General features: G+C 37.9%; 1 protein-coding gene across 1 annotated transcript in view; it reads right to left on the bottom strand.

Annotated features, from left to right (window-relative positions):
• The window catches only part of FGD6 (FYVE, RhoGEF and PH domain containing 6), a 107301-nt gene that overhangs the window by 18662 nt on the left and 65379 nt on the right, over positions 1-23260 (bottom strand). The window contains exons 8-13 of the mRNA XM_055336430.1: positions 20925-21012; positions 5541-5591; positions 2101-2159; positions 1946-2017; positions 1175-1243; positions 543-626 (exon numbers count right to left, since the gene is read on the bottom strand). Of these exons, the coding sequence (XP_055192405.1) occupies positions 543-626; positions 1175-1243; positions 1946-2017; positions 2101-2159; positions 5541-5591; positions 20925-21012 (423 nt within the window). The remainder of the gene's footprint in view (positions 1-542; positions 627-1174; positions 1244-1945; positions 2018-2100; positions 2160-5540; positions 5592-20924; positions 21013-23260) is intronic.

The raw sequence follows: 23260 nt of genomic DNA, 5'->3' as shown, positions 1-23260 counted from the left end.
GACAGGGAGAGAGAATCTCAAGCAGATTTTACACTGAGTGCAGAGCCCAACATGGGGCTTGATCTCACAATCCTGATACTGTGACTTGAGTCCAAGCCAAGAGTTGGACACTTAACTGACTAAGCCACCCAGGTGCCCCAGAACTCCCCCCGAATTTAATTGTATCTTTACAGTTTGAATTGTACCTTCAGTGATATCTACTACTGTCTATCTACTGGTATTTATGTGTAATGTACTATCTTCCCAAACAGTTGATAAGCTCCTGGGGGGGCAGGGTCCTGGGGGACAGTCAAAAAACAATCATAATTCAATTCATCTTGTATTTTTCACCAAATCTACTGCCATGTTTTGCTTATAGTTCTCAATAAATACCTCATGAATAAATGAATGTATGAGTGAGCAAATGACTAGTGAATGAATAAATGAACACATAAACAGTAACACAAGGAGAGAGGAAAGTCAAGGATATGAGAAAGATGATTATCTTAAGGCTTCTTTAAATTTATTTGGGTTAAGAAATATCTTCTAACAGATGTACAGACCTTCATTCCAGCCAATGAGAGCATGTTGTTCAGTTTATACATCCCGGACTGCACCGGTGTTGTATACAATAGGGCATCGTTAAACTGAAAGTAGAAATATTTCATAGGATAAACTAAAGCAACAAATATCAACCTACAAATATCAACCAACAAGTATCAACCTACATTGATAAGACATTGAAATAGAGGATAAATGCTACTTTTTCGTTAAAAGTTCTCTGAACAAAAACACTTTTGTCCACTTATATAAACTATGACCACCCAGAGTGACTTATTAGAATTACTTTAAAAAGGCAATTTCTAGAAAATGTGCTTTCTTTCTAAGTTCTGTAATAGATATGTTTTCTGAATTCTAAATCCCACTGAAGCATTACAACCTGACTAATTGATTGAATCATTTTTTCTAAGTTAGAAATGACATAAACTGAATTCAAAAAGGAAATAATTTTCTGGTGATGCATCATAAAAGACTTTGCTTCCTATAACTGAAATGCAAGTAACCAAGTCAGCCAGTCAAAGATCCCACTAAAACTCTCTGAATGTGTTAAGCTTATCTGTCATATACAAATGTCTCTGTCCATTAGGCAATTATCCCCTCCTCCGGCTCATAAGAAACACACATGGCCACTTACCAGGAAAAACACTCGGGGCTGCATGACTTTCCGTGACAGCTTCATCAGAGTTCCCTCTTTAAGAAAAACCTGATTCATCCAAACAAATGCCCATTTAGTCCCACCATAACACAACTATAATATGCATATAATTTGTTTTTTAGCTTTCTTTCCCCAGAATTTTTTTGGAGACGGGGCTGGGTGGACATAATTTCCATGTGACTTTTTAGTCATGGTTTCTTTTTAAACACTTTAAGGAGTTGGACAAGCTGGCAGAGTTTCATAAATCCAGTATTGGTCCCAGGGGTACTATGTGGTCTGAAATGTAATTCACTGAGCATGTACTTAATCATGGGGCATAGCCAACATCCTGACAATTACATTTTGTAATTTTCCTGAATTCGTTCTCTAGGCCACTTTTGTGTTCTATGAAGAGCATCAAAATACCAATTTTTTCCCTCTCCTCATCATCCCCTCTTACTTTAAAGATTTTAAATGAAATTCTCTTTAAAGCTGAGTGAGGTCAGTTAGTATTACACAATAAAATGATTCTATTTAATCAGATACTCTGTGGGGTCCCCTGCCATTCTCCTAATTGAATTGGACTTCTTGTCACAGTGACTTAAATCACGAAAGTTTTGAGTGGATAGAATGAACTGAGTTGATCCAGATTGAGTCAGTGAAGAGTAAAAACAACAAATAACTTGTTTTCAGAACTGAAATGCAAAATAGCTATAAAAGTTGTCTAAATGCATTGTACTAAATTTGCCAAAGGCAGCCTAGAACACTTACCCGTCCAGGCTGCACTATTTCATGGTGTCCATTTAAGCTGTACTGAATCTGCATAAGCTTCTGAAAGTTGTCCTACAGAAAGAGAATATATAGCATATGAAGGCCTAGGCCCCCAGGTTCAAAAGTATGCCAGCCACTGAAATCGAGATACTTACTCCTTGCTTCATAGTGTCATTGGCATGGTTGGCTACCTCTATAACAACAGCAAGGGCATCTAAAATGTGTAGGAACAGAAGGGACATCAGTTATTCCAGTGAACTGCAACATTAAACAATTCCTGATGGCAAGATGGCAAATTTGTAGCAGCAACCTCTGGAGGGGCCCAAAGTTAACTCAGGCAGAAATATGGATGATGAGGTCTGATGGGGGCAACAGCAAGGAAAAACAGTACTCATGTAAAAAAATGAGCCCAAGAAAGACTCTAAAGAAGACATTATAGGTGATAGGTATCAACAGTATGAATGTTAGGGTTGCTTTGTGCTGAGCTTTGATTATACTGAAGTTTACAAGGACAAGGAGAGGATTTCACCTGGAAGTTAAGAACCATTCCACTATGAACTGCCTTGAGAGAGAAGTACCCTAGGATAGGAAACCAGAAAACTATGAGAAGTGGCAATCTAGAGGGTCAGGACTCAGCTGCCTCTTGTTAGTCTGATCCCAAGAGGGAGGAAGTGCCACACAGAAGCAAACTAGGCCTTAGAAAATGACATGCATTACTTTGTGAGCTGAGTAATTTAGCTTCGTTTGTGTTTATTCTTTTTATTAACCCCTTGCCTTTAGCAAAGTGTTTCTGAATCCTCCAGTCTTATCATCTTGACTTCATAATTAGATACAAAGGGAAAAGTCTGTACTTTGTCTCCTTTTGGGTTCTTAAGATAGTAATGCTTCTCTAGAGACATGGGTAAAGACAATTTTTGGTTGTCGAAATGACAGGGAAGGTTTACTGGCCTTTAGTGGGTAGGAACCAGTGATGCTAAACATCATTGCAATTGCAATGAATTAGAAGTTCATACAAAGAAGGTTATCCTCTAGGACAGTAGCATTTCCATTGAGAAAAAATAATACAGTGTTAGAGGGAAGTATATCCCCTGAGGCTGGTGTGGCAGTGGCAGTAATCAGCAAGGAAAGGACTATTAAAAAAAAAATCAATTTCTGGAAAGAGGTTGAGGTTTTGTTTTTTTGTTGTTGTTGTTGTTTTTTGTTTTTTTGTCTACATACTATAACCCACCAAGAGTTTCTCTTTCTGATATTAACCTGAGAGGTTTCTACATTCTTTAAACATGTATTATTATCAGCATTATCAAGGAAAAGCAGTACTTCCTTATAGATACTCCATGCATGGATCAGAATGTACTGCACCTGACACTTGGCACACCAGATATTCAAAAGATGATCCTGGACACATTCCCTTCTTTCTGGCCCATGTGAATTCCCAGTGGGTGGAGAGAAAAGCTTTAGGATTTAAAGAGTGAATGGATAAAATGATAAAGCTGCTGTTATTTGGTGACCAGGTCTCCACACTACCTTCTTCCATCCATCCTGCAATTCTACTTTCCCCATGTCATCCCCCTAAGGATCCCTGGGGACTTTGTTCTTCTCACTCTTCTGCCTAACTTCTAGAGGTGTGTTTGTCTCATTTTCTCCCCTCCCTGGGCACTCTTGTCTACAACTGCTCACCATTTTACTGCCACACTTCTGGCCATACAGTACACTTCACTGTTCACCACTTATTCAAACCTATCTCTTTGCTGAAGTGTATAATTTCCTTTAAACAAGCTCCTTCATCTCTGGTCCTTTTTTTGCTCTATCTGTAAAATGGGGCTAATAACTCACTTTCCTTAAAGGCAGAAACTCTGGGATAGATGCTGTCTTGAGGCCCTATTCACTAAGATCTGCTAAAATGAAGCAGACACTGACCTGGAATGCCCACTCTTCATCTTGTCCACCCTTCATTTCGCATTTCCGGTTCCACTTCTTTCTAAGCAAAGCCCTGCCTCTTCAATCTTCACACTACCCCCCCCCCTTCAAAATGATTCTGCACTGCTCAGTGCATCTTGACTTATTTATTTATTTATTTATTTATTTATTTATCTATTTATTTATTTATTTTTAATTTTTATTTATTTATGATAGTCACACAGAGAGAGAGGCAGAGACACAGGCAGAGGGAGAAGCAGGCTCCATGCACCGGGAGCCCGACATGGGACTCGATCCCGGGTCTCCAGGATCGCGCCCTGGGCCAAAGGCAGGCGCTAAACCGCTGCGCCACCCAGGGATCCCCACATCTTGACTTTAAAGCTATGTGTTTTGTTCTTTATCTGATGGGTATTACAACTAGATTACATGTTCACCTAAGAAGCACACTACATCCTCTACTCTAAACTCTGCCTTTAAAAAAACAAAAAAACAAAAAAAACCACTTTTATTCTATTTAAGATTGTATTTATTTATTTGATAGTGCAAGTACACACACACACACACACACACACACACACGGGGGAGGTGCAGGGGCAGAGGGTGAGGGAGAAACTCCAGCAGACTCCCTGCTGAATGGGGAGCCCCATGCTCCATCTCACGACCCAGATATCATGACCTGAGCCAAAATCAAGAGTTGGAGGCTCAACTGACTAAGCCACCCAAGCACTCGAAAAAAAGCACTTTTAAAAGCATAACAATCTTCAGGTGCTTTTTTAGAGTGCCTGGGTGGCTCAGTTGGTTAAGCTTTTAACTCTTGGTTTTGTCTTAGGTCATGATCCTGGGGTCATGGGATCAAGCCCTGAGTTGGGCTCCATGCTCAGCATAGAGTCTGCTTGACCCTCTCCCTCTGATCCTCCCCCCACTCTATGCTCTCTCTCTCTAAAACAATAATAATAATAATAATAATAATAATAATAATTAAAAAACATGAAACACTTGTAAATAGATGTTACAGAAGTAGAAGTAAAATGATTAAGAGATTGAATAAGAATCTCTACAAAATGAGTTAAAAACCTGTTTAGTTTGTACTCTAAAAGTGTAAAGGATGTGCAAGAATTGTGATGAAAACTCACGAAATTAATGAGGTGGACATGTACTTCAGATTAGAGCCAGGGATATACCTATAGCATTTGAAATAAGTGTGTGGGGATAAATAGAAACACTACTATCCTGAAGAGAATTAATCCCTGTGTGTATATGTGTGTGAGAGAGAGAAAGACAGACACACAGTGGATTAACCTGTGAATATCAATGAGTCCCTTGCATTGTAATGGAAGTTTTCCTTTAAGTGCTACTAGGAGTGAGGGTTAAAAGGATAATAAAGCAACTGTCTAGCATCAAAGAGTCCCAGAATATGCTATTTTAGACTGTATCCCTGATCTATATAGTTCAATCACTTCATGGACTCATGATTTTAAAGCTGGAAATGATCTTGCAGATCAACTGCTTTAATCCCTGCTTTTCAAAGCAACAGACATCTAGAGAAGGTGAATTTACCACTGGCACAGAGTGACTGAGCATAGAAGGAACCTTCCTCACACCAGATAATGCTGGGTCCCGTGACCGGCTACAACATAAGAACTTCTGCAACATATATAATACCATAAAAATTATTTACCTTGAGTGTCTCTGTAATCTCCAGAGTCCTCTAGAAGATTTTTCAAATAATCTAGAAAAGGAAAAGGATTATAATATTTAGTAAAATAAAACACTAGGGAAAAATCACTTCATCTTTCTTATTCAATACTGGTTGGTTAATATATATGTGCTAGTTCAATGTGTGCTAACTTTATAAAAATGTGAGAGATTAAAGCCCTGAGATGCATCTGAATCTCAGGTTCAGAGCTAGAAAGAGCATCAGGGGTCAGTCACACTGGTCATTTTCAAGAGGAATCAGGTTACTGAGCACAGGGTCTCACCGAAGCCACAATCTCTTTGTGGCATAGCCAGGACTAGAATGCAGGTCTCCTGATGCCCAGTTCAGCACTTTTAGTCTAATACACATGAATTGCCTTAATTTCAAATCAGATGTATGTCCAGTACAAAATTCTAAGTATTGATAGACTGAATGCCTACGGGATTTGTCACTCTAAGAGTTTAACAATGCAGAGAACAGCAGAGGAATATAAAAAATATGTCTAGAGCAGCAGTTCTCAAATGGGGCAAATTTGCCCACCAGGAGACATCTGGAAACATCTGGAGACATTTCTGATTGTCATAACTGGGGAAAAGGGGGTGCTACTGGCATCTAATGGCTACAGGCCAGGGATGCTGCTAAATATCCTACAAATGCACAGGACAACCCCACAACAAAGAATTATCTGACCCAAAAGAATTATCTGCAATTGAGAAACTCTGTTCTAGATGAAGATGATCTTCAAATAAGCTATGTGGTATATAGTAGTTTTTATTATACAGAAAAAATTTAAGGCAATAGGTTACTTTTTAAATTTTTTTTAAAGATTTTATTTATTCATGAGAGACACAGAGAGAGAGAGAGGCAGAGACACAGGCAGAGGAAGAAGCAGGCTCCATGCAGGGAGCCTGACATGGGACTTGATCCCGGGACCCCAGGATCACACCCTGGGCCAAAGTCAGGCACTAAACCACTGAGCCACCCAGGCTGCCCCAATAGGTTATATTTTATAACTCTTTAACACTAAGGAATGCCATAGGGTCTCAAGGTACTTCATTCTCTGTTGAGAAATGTTGGATGGTTTCCCATTACCTCTCAAAACAAATTCTGAAAAAAAAAAAATCCTAAAAAACAAAAAACACACATACACACCCCAAAACAAATTCTGTTCCCTGGAATTTAAATTCCCCCTACTACAGGATCACTTCTGTTTTTTTTTCTCTTGCTACTTCTTAACACAGGCCCTTTGTTCTTACCAAAGTCTGATTCTGTGTAATGTGTTAAACAATTCCCATGTGGTCCCTGGCTCTATACTTTTTGTCCCTAATGTTCCCTTCTACTGAATCCTTTTCTCTGTCTCTGCATATAAAAATTCTACTCCTATTTTTCAAGGTTCATCTCAAATTCCTATTCTCTTGCCAAACTTTCCATTTGAAAGAAATATTCTCTCCCTTTGAATAATACATTACACAGTAGTTACTTTATGCCTTCTATCATTTTCTTATTAGACTCAAAGCTCCTTGCGGGCAGGACCCATGTTGGATTCATCTTTCTATTCCTTGAAGCACTTAGCCAGGGCCTTTGCATACAGAGGACAAGAAATGCTTCATATATAAAAATATAAATAGTTTTTTTAGACAGAATTATGTTTAGGTAAAGGGCAATAAAGGCTGAAACCAATCCTAAGCCAGTGGGAGTTGAGAAAGTAAAAAGAGGAAAGACATAGGAAGAGACTGAATGCATTTCTCTCAGAATCAATCACCACTCAGCAATAGTTATGCAACAGTATAATTTCATCCCATGGATTTATGAAGTCATGCTCAAAGACACAAAGGGAAACTTGGATGTTAGTGTGAGCTTTTTAAACTCAATAGATGACATACACACAATACACCCAACTGCTGAAACTCTGTATACCTTTGAGACAGTGACCCAAGAACCTATGAGTCTAGACATGCTCATTGTAAATATCCAGCACTGGCAACAAGCTCTGGTGAGATGCCGTGTGTGACAACAGTAAGCTTCTGCACACACCACAGCATAGGTCCGATCTTACCGGAGACCATCACTTAGCTATTCAGCTCTTCAAGTAATCTGAACACACAAGTTGGAGAGTTTGCTACCAGTCAAATAGATAAGAAAACCACAAAAATTAACAAAATACATATATTATACATTAGACTTAGCCTCACCTGGAGATGAAAAATTAACTTAATCTTACTCTGACCCCACCCAGAATGCACTCGATTTATAAGCCATGTTCGGTAAGTCCAAATATTTAACTTTTCTATAAGAGTGAGGAGAGGAGAGGAGAAAAATCCACTCTCCTTCTTACATCTTTTCCATATCCAGGCTGTCTCATGAATCGAAAGTGATGTTCCTTAAAGGTTCTAGTGAGGTGAAGAGTGTGGAAAGGAAAGTAGATTTACCTAAGTATCAGATGCATGGAAGTTCCTACTTTGTCTTCAACTTTTGTTCTTTAATAGAGAAGTATACACAAGCAAATGGACACATTTCTCTAAACCAAGAGAGCTCACTGGAAGGTGTCTATATTAGGAAATACTGACCTCAGGATCACGGGGCTGAACCTGATAAGCTTCTGAGTTTCATTTTTTCCCCCCTGAGCTCAGCCTGCCATCCTGAACTTTCAGAAAAAGAGTAGAAATACACAAATGGGGACGCCTGAGTGGCTCAGCAGTTGAACCCCTGCCTTTGGCTTAGGGCGTGACCCCGGATTCCTGGGTTCGAGTCCCATGTCAGGCTCTTTGCATGGAGCCTGCTTCTCCCTCTGCCTGTGTCCTTGCCTCTCTGTGTGTCTCTCATGAACAAATAAATAAAAATTTAAAAAAAAAAAAAGAAATACACAAATGGGCTAAGTGGAAAACCCACCACTAAGATGTTGCAAAATCATGCTTCTAACCACAGAAGTAATGGCCTTAAGTTTACTTTCCTTGCCAATTTAAATTTCAACTTTCAAAATCCAATTTTCTAAAATTGAATTTTCGAAATTCAACTTTCCAGTGAATCCATCCTATCCATACATCTATATTTTCAGGGACCTTGTTGCAGTACATCATTTTGAGAACTTTTACCGTTTCAAAGACAAGACCATGAACCCTCAGTTAAGAATCACTCAGTGCTTTAACGGCAGAATGAGAAGAATGTGACCGATCAGCCTCTGAGTCAGATGGGAGGAGCACTGAAACCACTAGCTGCCCCAGTGACTGTTATAACCCAGGTGAAACCCAGGAACAGAGACCAGACAGACACGCTTGTGTGAGTCATAGGGAGTTCTTACTTGTACCATTTAGAACGGAGTATCCTGCCTGAGTTTCATTAGAAACAATGACAACAGAGTAGAGTAGTTATTTCAATGTGCCACGTTAGACTGATAGTATTCCATGACTTTCCTGCTTTTGCCAAACCAAGCTAGGCATTTTTAAAAACTTTGCTAATAAAAATGCTTCGAATGCCGCGTAGGTTACTTATACCAAAGAAAAAAAGTTGATTGCAGTGTGCGTGGGCACCATAAAATGTACTTTCTGGCCACCAGGTGGCATCGTTGATTAATAAAAGTTAATTATCCCTATTAGCACCATTAGAAGCACAAAATTAAGCAAACACTCCATGTACCTCAAGAGATAATACAAGTTAATTTTGTTCTCATATACGAGGCCCAGAGTGAAAGAATAAGGACACAACAAATATCATATCTTGTGAGAGGTCTAAGCCATATTTTATATATAGATAGATAGATAGATATAGATATAAATATATAGATATATATATATCTATATATAGGCTGCTAGTAACTTTAACACCCTGATTACCTAATCAAAAAATAATCAACTTAAAGCAGAAAACTGTTCAGAAGTACACTTAACCTTCCTAAAACTGAGTCATCTGTGGAATTCTTGGACATTTTAATTCAATGACACCCCGTCGGATTCCTAGACTGTGTGCTGAGAAAACTGTTTGTGGCATAGCACAGAGGAAATGAAAGTACTGGACAGTAACGTTCCAAAGTCAAGTGTTTTGAATTGGAGGACATGTTTTGCTTTGTATCACCCACATTTCTTATTTCCTCCTTACATATCTAATGAAATCAGCTACACATCCTGAATTATGGGATCTGAAAATAAGCTGCTTTGCCAAAGCAACTAAGAACTAGTCTGACTTCTGAAACAAAGTGCAGATTCTGTTAAATACCACAAAAAAGAGTCAAATGTTAAGCTGAAAGACATACTGCTTCCATCTTCAAGGCAGCTTGGTGAAGTGGTCAAGAGCCCTCAGTGGTAGTGAGAAGACAGATTTTCAATTGTCCAGCTACCTCTAGCTGAGGCATGTGACTTAGCCATGATCTGTAGCATTTATGCATCAGTATCCTCATACATAAAATAAGTTGGGCAGACCAAATTGAAAACCTGTAATGATTATCATTCTAATGTATTATGAAGCATATTTTTTTAAAAAAATTCTAAAATGCATTATAGGAAATTTGGTAAATTAAATAATGGAGAAAACTCCCAAAACTGAAACTATGCCATCTCTCTAAAATAACTGTTATTTAAAAGTATTTCCTTCTGTTTTTATAAAATGCTTGGTTTTACTTAATTTAAATTTTAATAATATACAGGATTGTATAACCCAGTTACATTTAACATATTTAGATATTTTTTTCCGTAAGAGTAGTAGAATAATATCCCATGACAGGAATATATTATTCAGTACTTAGGTGCTCTATTAGACTTTTAGGTCATTTTAAAGTTACCTTGTTTTGGCTGCTATAAATAGGATGGCCACATACCCTAATTTGCCCATAATGATTCTGCTGTATACCGAATGGGCACATATAGATATGCCCATGCATAACTACAAACAGTACCCTTAGACAAAGGGTACTGTTTCTCTTATGAAAGTTAATGAGCTTGAATAGTAACTGTGTAATCGTTTTAATTATAAGTAACGATCAGTATCCCTTGATATATATGTCTTTTTCCATAGTTCAAACTATTTTCTGATCAGTGAGAATGAAGGGTTTTTTTTTTAAGTACTGATAAATATATCATGAGAAACCTTCCCTAAAGGGATGTACTAATTTAAAATGACATGAGAATATCAATTTCACTAAAATGATTCAATTATGTGTATTGTGGGTTTTTATTGCTGATGTGGTAGGAGGAACTGAAAACTTGTTTTAATTGATATTTATGATTCAGAAGATATTAGATATGCCACTGTGTATTTATTATGCATTTTCTGAGTGAACTCTTTGTTCCTAAGTTTAGTCCATATATCTATGGGAGTCTTATTCTTAGCAAGAAAGCAATTTTTTTCATGTTTGCTACTAATATATTTTTCTGATTTATATCTTTTAATTTTGACTATATTTTAAGCCTTTATGTTTTTATTATACTAGATATACTAGAATACTAGAAAGGCATCAGTATTTTCCTTTAGAACTTCTTTATTTAAAAAAAAAAAGAACTTCTTTATTTTTCTGGGCTTAGAAAACGATGTTTCCTCCTTTCTCTATCCTTAAGAGTTTTAATAAATAACACATTTCATTTTTTCCTGTTTTTACTATAGTTTACTGCTTTACATTTAGTTTTTAGTTTAATTAAGGCTTTTTTTTTAAGAGCAGTTTTAAATTTACAGTAAAACTGTGGGGAAGGAACAGTGATTTTCCATATACTTCCTGCTCCCAAACATGCATAGTCTCTCCTATTATCAACATCCTCCATCAGAGGATTTACTACAACTGATAAACCTGTACTGACACATCATTATCCCCCAGTGTCCATGGTCCACTCTTGGTGTTGGACATTCTGTAGGTTTGGACAAATATAAAATGACATGTATCCATCATGATAGTATTGTACAGAGTATTTTCCCTGCCCTAAAAAGCTTCTGTGTTCTGCTTGTTTATGTTTAATTTTGATTTTTAGTGTATTCACTGACATGAATCTTAGTTTTTCAAATTTTAACAGGTTATTCAATTAACAATCCTTTTTTTCTACTGTCTTACACTTCCTACTATCATACGTTAGATTCTTATAAACAGGGTGTTTTTAAGTTACTTCCCTATTATAATAACAGAATAATAATTATTATTTTTCAATCAGTAAGTCTATTCTTGCAATGGCATTATGTATTTTTAATTGCTGATGTTTTAGAATGAGTACTGTTTCCCTCCTAGAATATTCTTTAATGATGTACTCTATTTCTTCCTATATACAAAGTCATTTTGATGTGTACTGATAAAATCCCAAAATTTCAAGTTAACCTTAATGAGAAGACGGAGCATTGGCAATTTGTCAGAAACTTCATTAATGACTGTACGGCGTCAAGTACCATTTTAGCATAAGTGCTAAACTGAAGGCTTCATGAGAAGAAGGAGCCTAAATTAAATCCTTATATCCCAGCATCTAGAATAAGGACCAGTACATATTCAACAAATATTTCCTAAATTTATGATGGACTAAAATGATAGTCCATTTAGGGTTACTACTTCTTGCTTCTAATCTCAACTAAGCCGTTGAGAATTGATACTTTAAGGATCAGATTAATTAAAAAATTCTCAGGCCTCTGCTCTCATTCTCCTGCCTCTCAAATATTAATTCAATTCTGGTCTCTGCAGCTCTTGACTGCCTCTTGTACATATGTGTTTGTCTAAGTTAGAAAATGTGACCTTTCTGGGCTCTCAGGCTCACAGATTCATGGCTAGGAAAGTAAGCAATGCCTTTCTGTGAACTAGAAAAGGCTACCTTTCCTAAGCTGATGCAGCTCCTCACCAGGACACATGATGGTGAGCAAACTACAAGCTGAAGCTGGACGTCAGTTGAAGCCCTTACACAGCACATAACCATAGGAGGTGGACTACCCTAGACTTTGGTAAGTCTGGTCCTGAGGGGGTATGTCCAAAGGACTCATGAACCAAACCCAACTCTGGGCTCATCCTAACACAAAACTGTGTAGCAGAATCTCCTCTTGATCCTTTTTTTAGTGGGAAAGACTAGCTAGGCACATCCAGGATGCCCTCAGAGGAGTCAAAACCATAGAAGTCTCCCAACAAAGTAAATATCCATTGGTTGAGACTGCTTTCTGTTGTGGATACATTTTCTGGCCGTTAAGACTGCCGGTTTATCAAGTGAGCATCTCAAAAGTATTGAAATGGTGTTGGCACACTCAAGCCCCACTTAAAGCAGTTCTTATCCATATTTGGTCCTTACCACTCGGATTATGAACAAAGAGCAAATTTAGGTTTAGGGAAGTAAGTATATTTTATTTTACTCCCCAAATAATGGCCAAGAGTGAAATAAAGCAAACATAAGCACCAAAGTGAATTCAAAGTTTGACTGAATCTCAGTTTTCTTCAAGTGGAACAGTTCCTGACATAAGCCCATAACTCTGACAAACACATAAGAGGAAAACTCTTTAGCAACACAGCTTGCTTTAGCAAGGCAAGTCCCAGCAATAGAGGCATTTGGCCATCTACAGGGAATCTGAGTTAAATATACACTAAGAATTGGAAAAAGAATGGCTTTGTAGTAATGTCTATGGGTACGATTCTGGGGATCTGCAGCCTTAGATGGGTAAAACACACAAAGAAACAAATAATATTTTCACTACCCTTTAAGTGAAATACAGAATTTCCTTCCATTATGAATGTAGGCAACAAACCACAGTATCATCAATGATACCAGTGACTTTATCACCAGAGAAGTCATACATTTTTTTATATCACATTACAGCTGTTATAGATATCTCAAAATATTGTTTATTGTCACCACTACATCAAAATCACAGTAATTCTTAGATCTGCCACCAGATCTTCTTATTTAATGCATTACTAAAGCGGCACATGTATTAACATGTAACACTTTAAAACTATTTTAATAACTGTATTTCAGGTCAATTGGTTTCCTCTTAGTCTTATGTATTTTACTCTGTAACTTTAAAAAAATTATTCTAAGAGATCCATAGGCTTTATCAGATTGCCATAGGGATCCAGGCACAAAAAAGGTTAAGAACTTCTGTTCTATAGAGAAACTGAGATTACATTTTAAAGCTATAATTTAATAGAACAGGCAGATATGCCTGTATCTTAAAGTCTCTCCATAGTACTAAATGTTTATTTCCACAATACTATTTCATGGATATAATTTATTAAGCATCATCTGTCAAAATACCTTGTCCACAACTATAAATAAAAATAAAATGCAACAGGGACACCTGGGTGGCTCAGTGGTTTGAGCATCTGCCTTCAGCTCAGGGTGTGATCTGTGATCCTGGAATCCCAGGATCAAGTTCCACATCGGGCTCCCCTAAGGGAGCCTGCTTCTCCCTCTGCCTATGTGTCTGCCTCTCTGTGTGTCTCTCATGAATAAATAAATAAATAAAATCTTTTAAAAAAATTAATTGCAACAGAGTGAGAGCTGAGCTAATAACAGGAATTCTGAATATCATCACCCTCCCGTGTCACATGGATAGAATTGCCTTACATCAGGGTCTTTGGATTCTTTAGGAATGAAATTCCTTGGCCGGTGCCCGGGACAGCCCCACCTTTCATCAAATTCTGCCCTAGACAAAGTGTTAGAATGACTTCTGATGTAGACAATTAGTCCTGGGTTATAAAACAAATAGTTGTTAAGCAGAATTTTGTTTTTCAGTAAGGATTTTTTAAAAGTCATGCATTAATATGATCCTGACCTTTTCTTGAATCTGCTTATTAGTCTGTTCATAACTCAAATTAATAGCTTCAGAACACTGTAACAGATGTTTTTAATATCCCATTTTCTACCGACATGGGAAATCCTGGATTTCTAAAACCTAGAGGGAGTTAATGCCATCCCAGACTAAAGGCAAAGATTACCGGAAAAGTAATATAATATGTCGTTAGTCACTTATAACATAAATATTTTGAACAAGATCAAAGAAAACTACCTGATCCAAATTTAATCAAAGTTCAAAGGACTGTTTTTCCCCTAAATATAGAAATGGAAAAGATATTTCAGAGGAATTTTTAAATTATGCTTTTCATTTTATTTTCTCGACATGATCCTCACTGATTCAACTTTTTTCAAAACCAGTGTAGTAACTTTCCACAAAAAAAGGTTTTTTTTGTTGAAAAAATTTATACTGCCTATAACACAGAGACAAAAAAATCTAAAAGAGTCTATGATAATCATCTCTGGATGGCAGAAGATAAAGAAGGACTTTGTTTTATAATGCTTGTATTTTTTTAATACACACAAAAGATCCCTTCAAAGAAAAAAAGTGGCCTTTAAGAAAAATAAATCCTCAAATATACTCAAACAAGTGAGATCAGTTTAATTTTCAGGACATGAGGAGAGGAAGAGCTTGGTGGAAGGCTGAGTGGTTGGGCATGGCTCTAAAGAGGACTACAGGCTCCATCAGCACAAAGACCACCTTGGTGTTTGCCAGTCTATACAGGTGTCCAGCTCAAGGTCAGCCCATATAAATAGTGATTAATGAAAGAGACAAGCTGGCCTTGAGGGCAGGTTTCAGGAGAGAATAAGAAAACTACTACAGCTAGAACAAAGGAAAACAAGGTTTGGAAAATTCTGGGTTATAACCTATGGCCTTTATATTGTAAATAATAAGGGTTTTCTTCCTCCCTAAATTAAGACTTTATTTTTTTAGAGCAATTTTATGTTCATAGCAGAACTGACAGGAAGGCATAGAGATTTCCCATAAACCCCTACCCTAGATGTACACAGCCTAACTCACTATCAATATCCCCCACCAGAGTGCTAGGTTTGTTAGAATGGATGGAACCTACACTGACACATCACAACCCCCTCAAACCCCAGAGTTTACATTAGAGTTTACTCTCAGTGTCGTATATTCTATGGGTTTGGACAAATGACCAGTATATTACATTACGATAGGATAAGTCAGTTTTCATATATATACATATGCCTCTGTTCCCAGTTCCCAGCACAGAGCTCCTAAAACCCTTGTAATTTTTTAAGTGATAAGGGCACTAGGGAGCATCTTTTGTTCTAATGTTTGGCCTTTGACCCTAATTCTGACAGAACTCCTAAATCTCTTGGAACTTTTTAGGTGATAGGTATGCCTTTTGTTCTAATGTGGTGACTCTGGGTGGGTTCCTGAATAGCTCCTAGATAAGGGCTGGTTCCCAGAAAGATCAAGCCATGATTATAAACTTGGAACTTTTAGTCTCCATTCTCCATCCTACAGGAAAGGGAGAGAGGGCTAAAGAAGAGTTAATAATGGATCATGACCACATGATGAAGCATCCATAAACGTCTCCAAGTACAGGGTTTAGAGCTTCTAGTAGCTGAGCACTTGGAGGTGCTGGGAGAGTGTGCCTGGAGATGGCATGGAAACTCCAAGATCCTTTCCACATAGCTTGCTCTATGCTTCTCTTCCATCTAGATTTTCACCTGTATCTTTCATCCTATCCTTTTGTGATAAATGAGCAAATGAAAATAAGTGGTACTCTGACTTCTAGGAGCCATTCTAGCAAATTATCAAACCCAAGGAGGGGATCACAGGAACCCAGATTTATAGCTGGTTGATCAGAAATACAGGTGACAGCTTGGGACTTGCGAATGCATGTGAAGTTTGCAAAGGGCCAGTCTTATGGGACTGAGCCCTTACTCTGTAGAATTGGACACTATTGCCAGGTAGATAATGTCAGAATTGAATCAATGTATAGGACACTTAGCTCGTGTCAAAGAGAACTGCCTGGTTTAGGACAAAACCACACATCTGGTGCCAGTATTGTGAGTGTGATGGTGGCATGTGAATAAAGGGGAGACACAGGAGGAGTGTGTTTTTCTTTTTGGTGTCCCTGAAAAGAGATTGTGACAATGTGCCAGGCTACCTGGAGGTGGTGGCAGTGATAAGAGGTAGCACGACCAGAAGGAAGATACTGCCACAATTTGGCATGAGTTTAGAAAGGCCTGGTCTAGAACATAACAAGGGAAATGGAAAGAGCAGGAAGCAGAGGCAGAGGAAAACTGATTGGCAGATACTACAACAGAGGAAAAAAGGAGAAAAGGGAAGCATTTCAGAGTCCTTCCCACAATTTTGTGCTTGGATAACTGGAAGAGTAATTTTAACTCTTAACAATTTATTGGCCCATTCAGTCATCAAACATTCAGGGGATTCTCAACCTTATGAAAAGGAACAACATTTAATTCCCTAAGCCTTTCAGCTCCTTACAGTCCCTGTTATGTACCAGAATCTAGGCCAGACCCAGGGTTAGGATAATAAAGACGGTCTCAACACTGAAGAGATAAAGATAAAAATAAGCAGAGATTAAGAATTAATGCTGTTCCTACAATGCCACCTGTTTCCTTCCTTCACTTCCTCACTGTGGCCTCGAGACTCATGCTCCTAACTCGAAATAGGTTGTGGGCCCCATGCAGATTTCAAGATCTGGCTAGATCCATTTGCCTTGAGTGCCTAATATAAAGGTAAAATTTACAAGTTTTTCTACTTAAATTAAGGAAATCATTTACTTTATTTTACCTTTTTTTAAAAAAAAAATCTAATCTTAAGCATTCATTATACAACACAGCATTTTCTTTAATCCTATTTTGGGTTGAGCTTAAAAAAATACTCCCTGGAATTTAGTTGGAAGTGCTTTTACTGTGAAGAATGAAGACAAAGCCCAAGTAGAATATCCAGGTGAAATCCAAATTATGTCCAGGAAGAAGATATTGCAAGACAATAGGATGGTTGTCGACTAGTAGGGGCAGGTTGCTGTATCTGGGGATTTCCATTTACCTTTCCCTAAAAGGATTCCAAAAGAAACTAGCCTACCTTATCTGTACTTCATCACCACATTTTTCAATCTTCCCCTCTTAAGAAGCCAAGGTAGGCACAAATAAATCTACACTGAGTCAGGCAGGGATCTTTCTCCTTGTCTGCCTGAAACTTATTAATAAATCAAAGTTGTCAAAAGTTGTCCCAAATAGTCTCATTGTTCCTCTCTGTTCCTATATATTCTGTGCACTTGAAATTACTCCAAATTCTAAAATGAAAAGTTAAAAAAGAAAGAAAATGAAAAAAAAAAAGTATTTACCCCACAAGGTGGTTCACAGGATTAAAACACTGAGCTTGTTTATCCAAAGATGAGGACCCAGTTAACTAACACATTTGAACAGATGCAAACTTAAAGACTTAAAATCCAACTTCTGAAAATTTAAGTGCATAGACAAGGAGCACTTTGATAGCAACCACAGAAATAGCTTTCAAAGTAGGGAGAAATCAGAACATCATGAAAACGAGTCCTGGAAAGTCAGAATTTTAAATAAAATATAAAACAAACTGTAGTATCACAACCTCCATAGGTCCTTAGGATTACATGACCATATGTACACTTCAACCAATACCATTTGTGTAGTCTTGGGAAGGTCATTTCAACCTCTCTGAACAGGTCTTCCCTTTAGAAGAAGACATCACCTCTGAAATTCTCTACCTCAATGTTGTCCTTTAGGCTAAAGATGTTTTGGTTAACAGGATGTTTTAAACTAAGCTTAAAAACAGCCAATTTATTTCCTGGATGGCTTCCAAGGTAACCAACTGACCTAGATAAGTTGGAGTGCACTAAATTATTGGTAAAAGACTCATTCCTTGACCTCACGGAGTTTATAATCAAATTAAGGAACCACTATTCAAATTAGAAAAATATTAGCAAATTCACAAGGCACTAAATACAGTAGTGCCCCCTTATTCACAGTTTCACTTTCTATGGTTACAGTTACACAAAGTCAACTGCTTTGAGAATAGAGGCAGATCTTCCTAACATGTGACAGAAGGTTGATGGCAGCCTAAGGATACATAGTGCCTAATGTCACTCACCTCCCTTCATATCATCACACGCATAACTATCGTACAATAAGATATTTAGAGAGAGAGAGAAAGAGAGAGCACATTCACTTAACTTTTGTCACAGTATATGGTTATAATGATTTTATTTGATTATTATTGTTATTAATCTCTTACTGTGACTAATTTATAAATTAAACTTTATAATAGGTATGTAGCTAGAGGAAAAGCAAGAGTATGCATAGCGTGTGGTACCATCCATGGTTTCAGGTATCTACTGGAGGTCTTGGGACATATCCCCACTGAGTAAGGAAGGAATACTGTACATATTTGCTAGGACACAGGACACTAATATTAAGGGTCAGGGAGGACTGTACTAATCAGAGATGGCCTCAAAAGCAAGGAGGGATTTAAGGTCAGGCTTAGAGGAAAGGAAGAATTTGAATCAATGGATGAAAAGGCATAGGATGAAGAATATGAGGTCTATGTTGTTTCTTTGCAAAGTTTATGTTCTTTCTTAAACTTTAGTCCTGATTTTGTGACCTTGAACAATCCATTCATCACTATTACTCTTCAGCAAATCCACGATTACTGAGGGTCTACCATATATAAATAAATAATGGAGACTTATCAACTTAAAGAAGGGATGGCAGGCTTTAAGATTAGAGAAGAGGCAGCTCAAAACCAAAACAACCCCAAGCTTATATTATGCTGCTAGCATAAAACAAAATAAAATCTGTTCTCTTAAAAAACAATTCTTAAAAATTGCTTTTGCTATTTCATCATTTCTTAGTTAAAACCAAATGCTGCATGAATCCTAAACTAAATGTATGTGTAGCTTTTTTTACTTTGATCTGTCATAGTGTGTGTGTGGGGGGGGAATTTTTACATTAAAATTTGAGAGTCCTGCTCCATTCTTCTCTCATTTGAAACCACAGTTCTTCTGCCACTAAAAACAGTATTTCATTCCACAGCTGTAGAAAGAGCCTAAGCCATTTGATAGCTTCATTTGTGATACAGCATTGAACTTATCTAGCAAAAACACAACACATGCATCTGTACTTCCTTTTGTTCTGTGTATTCTAAATCTCTGCCAAAAGTAAAGGAAAGAAAGTACAAATGGACAGGATATCCTCAAATTATTTGGTTCGCCTTATGTCATTCCAGAAAAAATCTAGTGCCTGATTCACAGTTAGAAATTCAAAGTAAACACTTGAAACACCTAGGGTAGCCAGGTCCTGATGCTGTAGGGGGTATTCCTCAACAGCACTTTGTTTTTTAAAAGCAACCCCGGAAGGCTTTGCCTAAAGGACTATCAGGAAATCCTGGTTTTCCAGGATTTGCCTACTCTATCCAACATAGTTCTTGGCTTACGAGAAAGGATTAAGGAAAGGAGAATGCACACCACTTTTTAAGAATACCAATAGGAACCAAGTACCTCAAAATCTATTCACATAAAATTACTGCAGATGGAATTTACAGTTGTGGTGGCTTTTTTTTTTTTTTTAATTTCATGAGAGACATAGAGAGGCAGAGACACAGGCAGAGGGAGAAGGAGGCTGTTTGCGGGGAGCTCAATGCAGGACTCGATCTCAGTATCCTGGGATCACAACCTGAGCTGAAGGTAGATGCTCAACCACTGAGCCACCCAGGTGCCCCTAGTTGTGGTGGCATTTTGATATTCTTATCCATTTTGACACAATTCTTAATGTACATGACATAGGTATATTAATTCGCTGTATATCCACTGTATTTCAGCAAATACTCCAGAGGACCTAGTAGCATATATCAGATACTAGACTTGGTGTGAGACTGTACCAGCTTTTCTGTGATGACAAACTACTTATCTTTATAGGCCTGTGATTACATCTATGTAAATAATATTCTGATATATGCACAGCTATCGTGAAGACTTGGGAGAGCCAATGAATATAAAGCCCTGAGAGCAGTATGTGCCTTCACTCAAATCATAGGCTCCGCCCTTCTTCTTTTTGTTTTTTTTCACTATTATAGTATCCTGTAATGCTGTAATCTTGAAGTTTACAGTCTAGTAAAAGATACAGGCAATGAACATAACAACATAATAATAATGATGATGATAAGGGTATTACTACTATTAATAGCAGCTGATATTAATTTAGAACTTACTATGACCAAAGCCCTTATACCTTCTGAGGTAAGTGAGGGCAAGAGTAGTTGCTATACAGATATGTAGGAGTGACTCCCTTAAACTCATTCTTGAGTGGTTGGGAAAGGACATTCTTGGGATTAATAATATTAATCAGGTAAAACAGTGCAGGGATGTGGGGTTGGGATGGTATGATGTACATTTATGAAAGCCCAGAGCAGAGAATACACGCGGGGATGATCAAAGAACAAGAGAAGTTCAGTTCTGGTGATATATTATGTGAGGTTATAATCAATAAATCTATAAATCAGGTAAAGGGGTTACTGGAGTGTTAGAAAGAAAGCTGTTCTTAGAAGAGGGAGAGTTTCATAAAAGCAGCATTGGTTGGTTGGCAAACCGCCAAAGCCCACCTGTCAGCAGCAGCCGGTACTGGGGGATCCTCTGAACTGGCTTTAGCAGGTAGTGCTTGAGGGCCAGATTAGCACAGCGTGGGCTCATCTGAAACAAAATGGTATCCAAAATAAACACAAGCCTTCACTTTAAGAAGCAAAAGATCCAGATTCAAGTGCCCAGGAAGCCAAACTTTAGAAAGCCAACAACTCTGGAAGGAGACTCATGGAGAAGCTCTCTTTATTTAAGGCACAGCTTTTACATTGAGAGTGAAACCACAGCCAACTCACCACTTAGCCCGCCCTCTCCCACAGGTAGGTCTCTAAAGTCATGGGCTCACTGGAAAAATTTGTTCACAACCCTCTCACAGACAAGGGTGGCTGCAGCCTGTGCTCTAGGTCAATTAGAGCCCACCATACCCAGCAGCTGCCACTTAGGAAAGTATCTGCCAATGTATTCGCAAGGTCAAACAAACCCCAAAGAACTGCATGGCCCTAAAGATACGGTAGAAGAAATAAAGCTACTGGGAACCAGATTCAAATAATAAGCAGGGCCTAAGGTCAGTATACTCACGATAACTGGGGAGCACTGCAGAAATTAAAGATAACCCGAAAAGCAGTCTTGCTAAGCATACCTTTTCTTTTCTTAAAAGATTTTATTTATTCATTCCTGAGGGACACAGAGAGAGAGGCAGAGACACAGGCAGAGGGAGAAGCAAGCTCCCTGCAAGGGAGCCCGACGTGGGACTCGATCCCAAGACCCCAGGATCACGCCCAGGGCTGAAGGCAGATGCCAAACCGCTGAGCCACCCAGGGATCCCCAAGCATACCTTTTCTAATAAGCCTGATGGACGTCTTTCTCAGATGAATGGCTATAAAAGACAACTTCCAAATCAGTGTATATAGAAATGTTTGACTCCAGAGCCATTCTGACTTGACCAAAAAAGGCATTTGATTCTGCCTTTAAAGCTCTTTTCCTTAGTATGTACAACAGACACTTCTAACCAATCCTGGGCCTTGCAGCCATTCTCCAAAACAGGGAATTTACTGTGAGATGGCATCAAAATGGCTGAGTGAAATATCCCTGCATCCTAAGATGTCCTGCACTTCTTCCACAGCTCAGGTGGGTGGGGAAGGGTTTCTTTAGATTTGCTCCGATCATTTCATCTCTTTCTAAATATGCACCTCTAGGGTCTGGTACACAGAATAATTTTTAAAATTATAATGATACTGCATTTAAGAAAGCATCTACCATGCAGCATCATTAACCAAGACAGCTAATTTTCCTGTCTTTTTTTTTTTTTTTTTTTTTTGCTGCCAAGGCAACAAAACAATTCACTGGACACTGATGAAAACCTGGGTCAATTATCAGTTGCCATAGCTATATAAATCACATTTCCTTTCTTAACATCATGAAGACATCAGAGGAGAGGAAAAGAAAAAAAAAAAAGGAAAAAAGACAACAAATTATTTCAAGTTTAATTATGTGTTTCATTTACAAATAAGAAATCAGAAATATTACTTGCACAACTTTTCTAAATTTGCATGACTAGTACTCGCTGATTTTTTTTAGTTTCAAAAAAGAAATATATATTAAAACACATAATAATTCACATTTTATCCAAGATTGGGGGAAGGCCTTAAATAAAATTTTAGTTAAAACTAATTTTCAAGAGATGTATTATATCATTTATCTCTAATCAAATCCGGCTGTACTCTCCTAGCTTGAGTCAAAACACAGTGCTTTGGTTATAAACATGTCATTAATTTTTCTTAACTTTGACACTGAACCTGTGTTATTTATCTAAAGGGAAACAAATTATATTTCCCATCCTTCACTGCAGATCAGTTGTTAGAACAATAAAAGGAAAAAAATGAGTTAAAAATAAGAAATGTTCCTAGAGTAGTCAAATTCAGAGACAGAAGGTAGAATGATGGTCACCATGCTAGGAAGGGGAGACTAGGGAATTGTTTTAGGCATAGTTTCAGTGTTGCAATGTAAGATAAAAAGAGTACTAGAGATTGGTTGCAAAACAATGTGAATGTACTTAATGCTATGAACTATACACTTAAAAACGGCTAAGATGATTAAGTTTTATTTTATGTGTACTTCCCCACAACAACAACAACAACAACAAAAAAAAAGGAGACCCATCAAAATATTCTAGCATGCAATAAGAGATCTTCTAAATTAAATCTTGTACAGTGGGCAGCCCGGGTGGCTCATCAGTTTAGTGCCACCTTCAGTTCCGGGACTGATCCTGCAGACCCGGGATCGAGTCCCATGTCAGGTTCCCTGCCCAGAGCCTGCTTCTTCCTCTGCCTGTGTCTCTGCCTCTCTCTCTGTCTGTGTCTCT

The sequence above is a fragment of the Nyctereutes procyonoides genome, unplaced genomic scaffold (assembly GCF_905146905.1).
Source record: "Nyctereutes procyonoides isolate TBG_1078 unplaced genomic scaffold, NYPRO_anot_genome, whole genome shotgun sequence".
Taxonomy (NCBI): Eukaryota; Metazoa; Chordata; class Mammalia; order Carnivora; family Canidae; genus Nyctereutes; species Nyctereutes procyonoides.
This window is presented reverse-complemented; position numbering and strand designations above follow the sequence as displayed.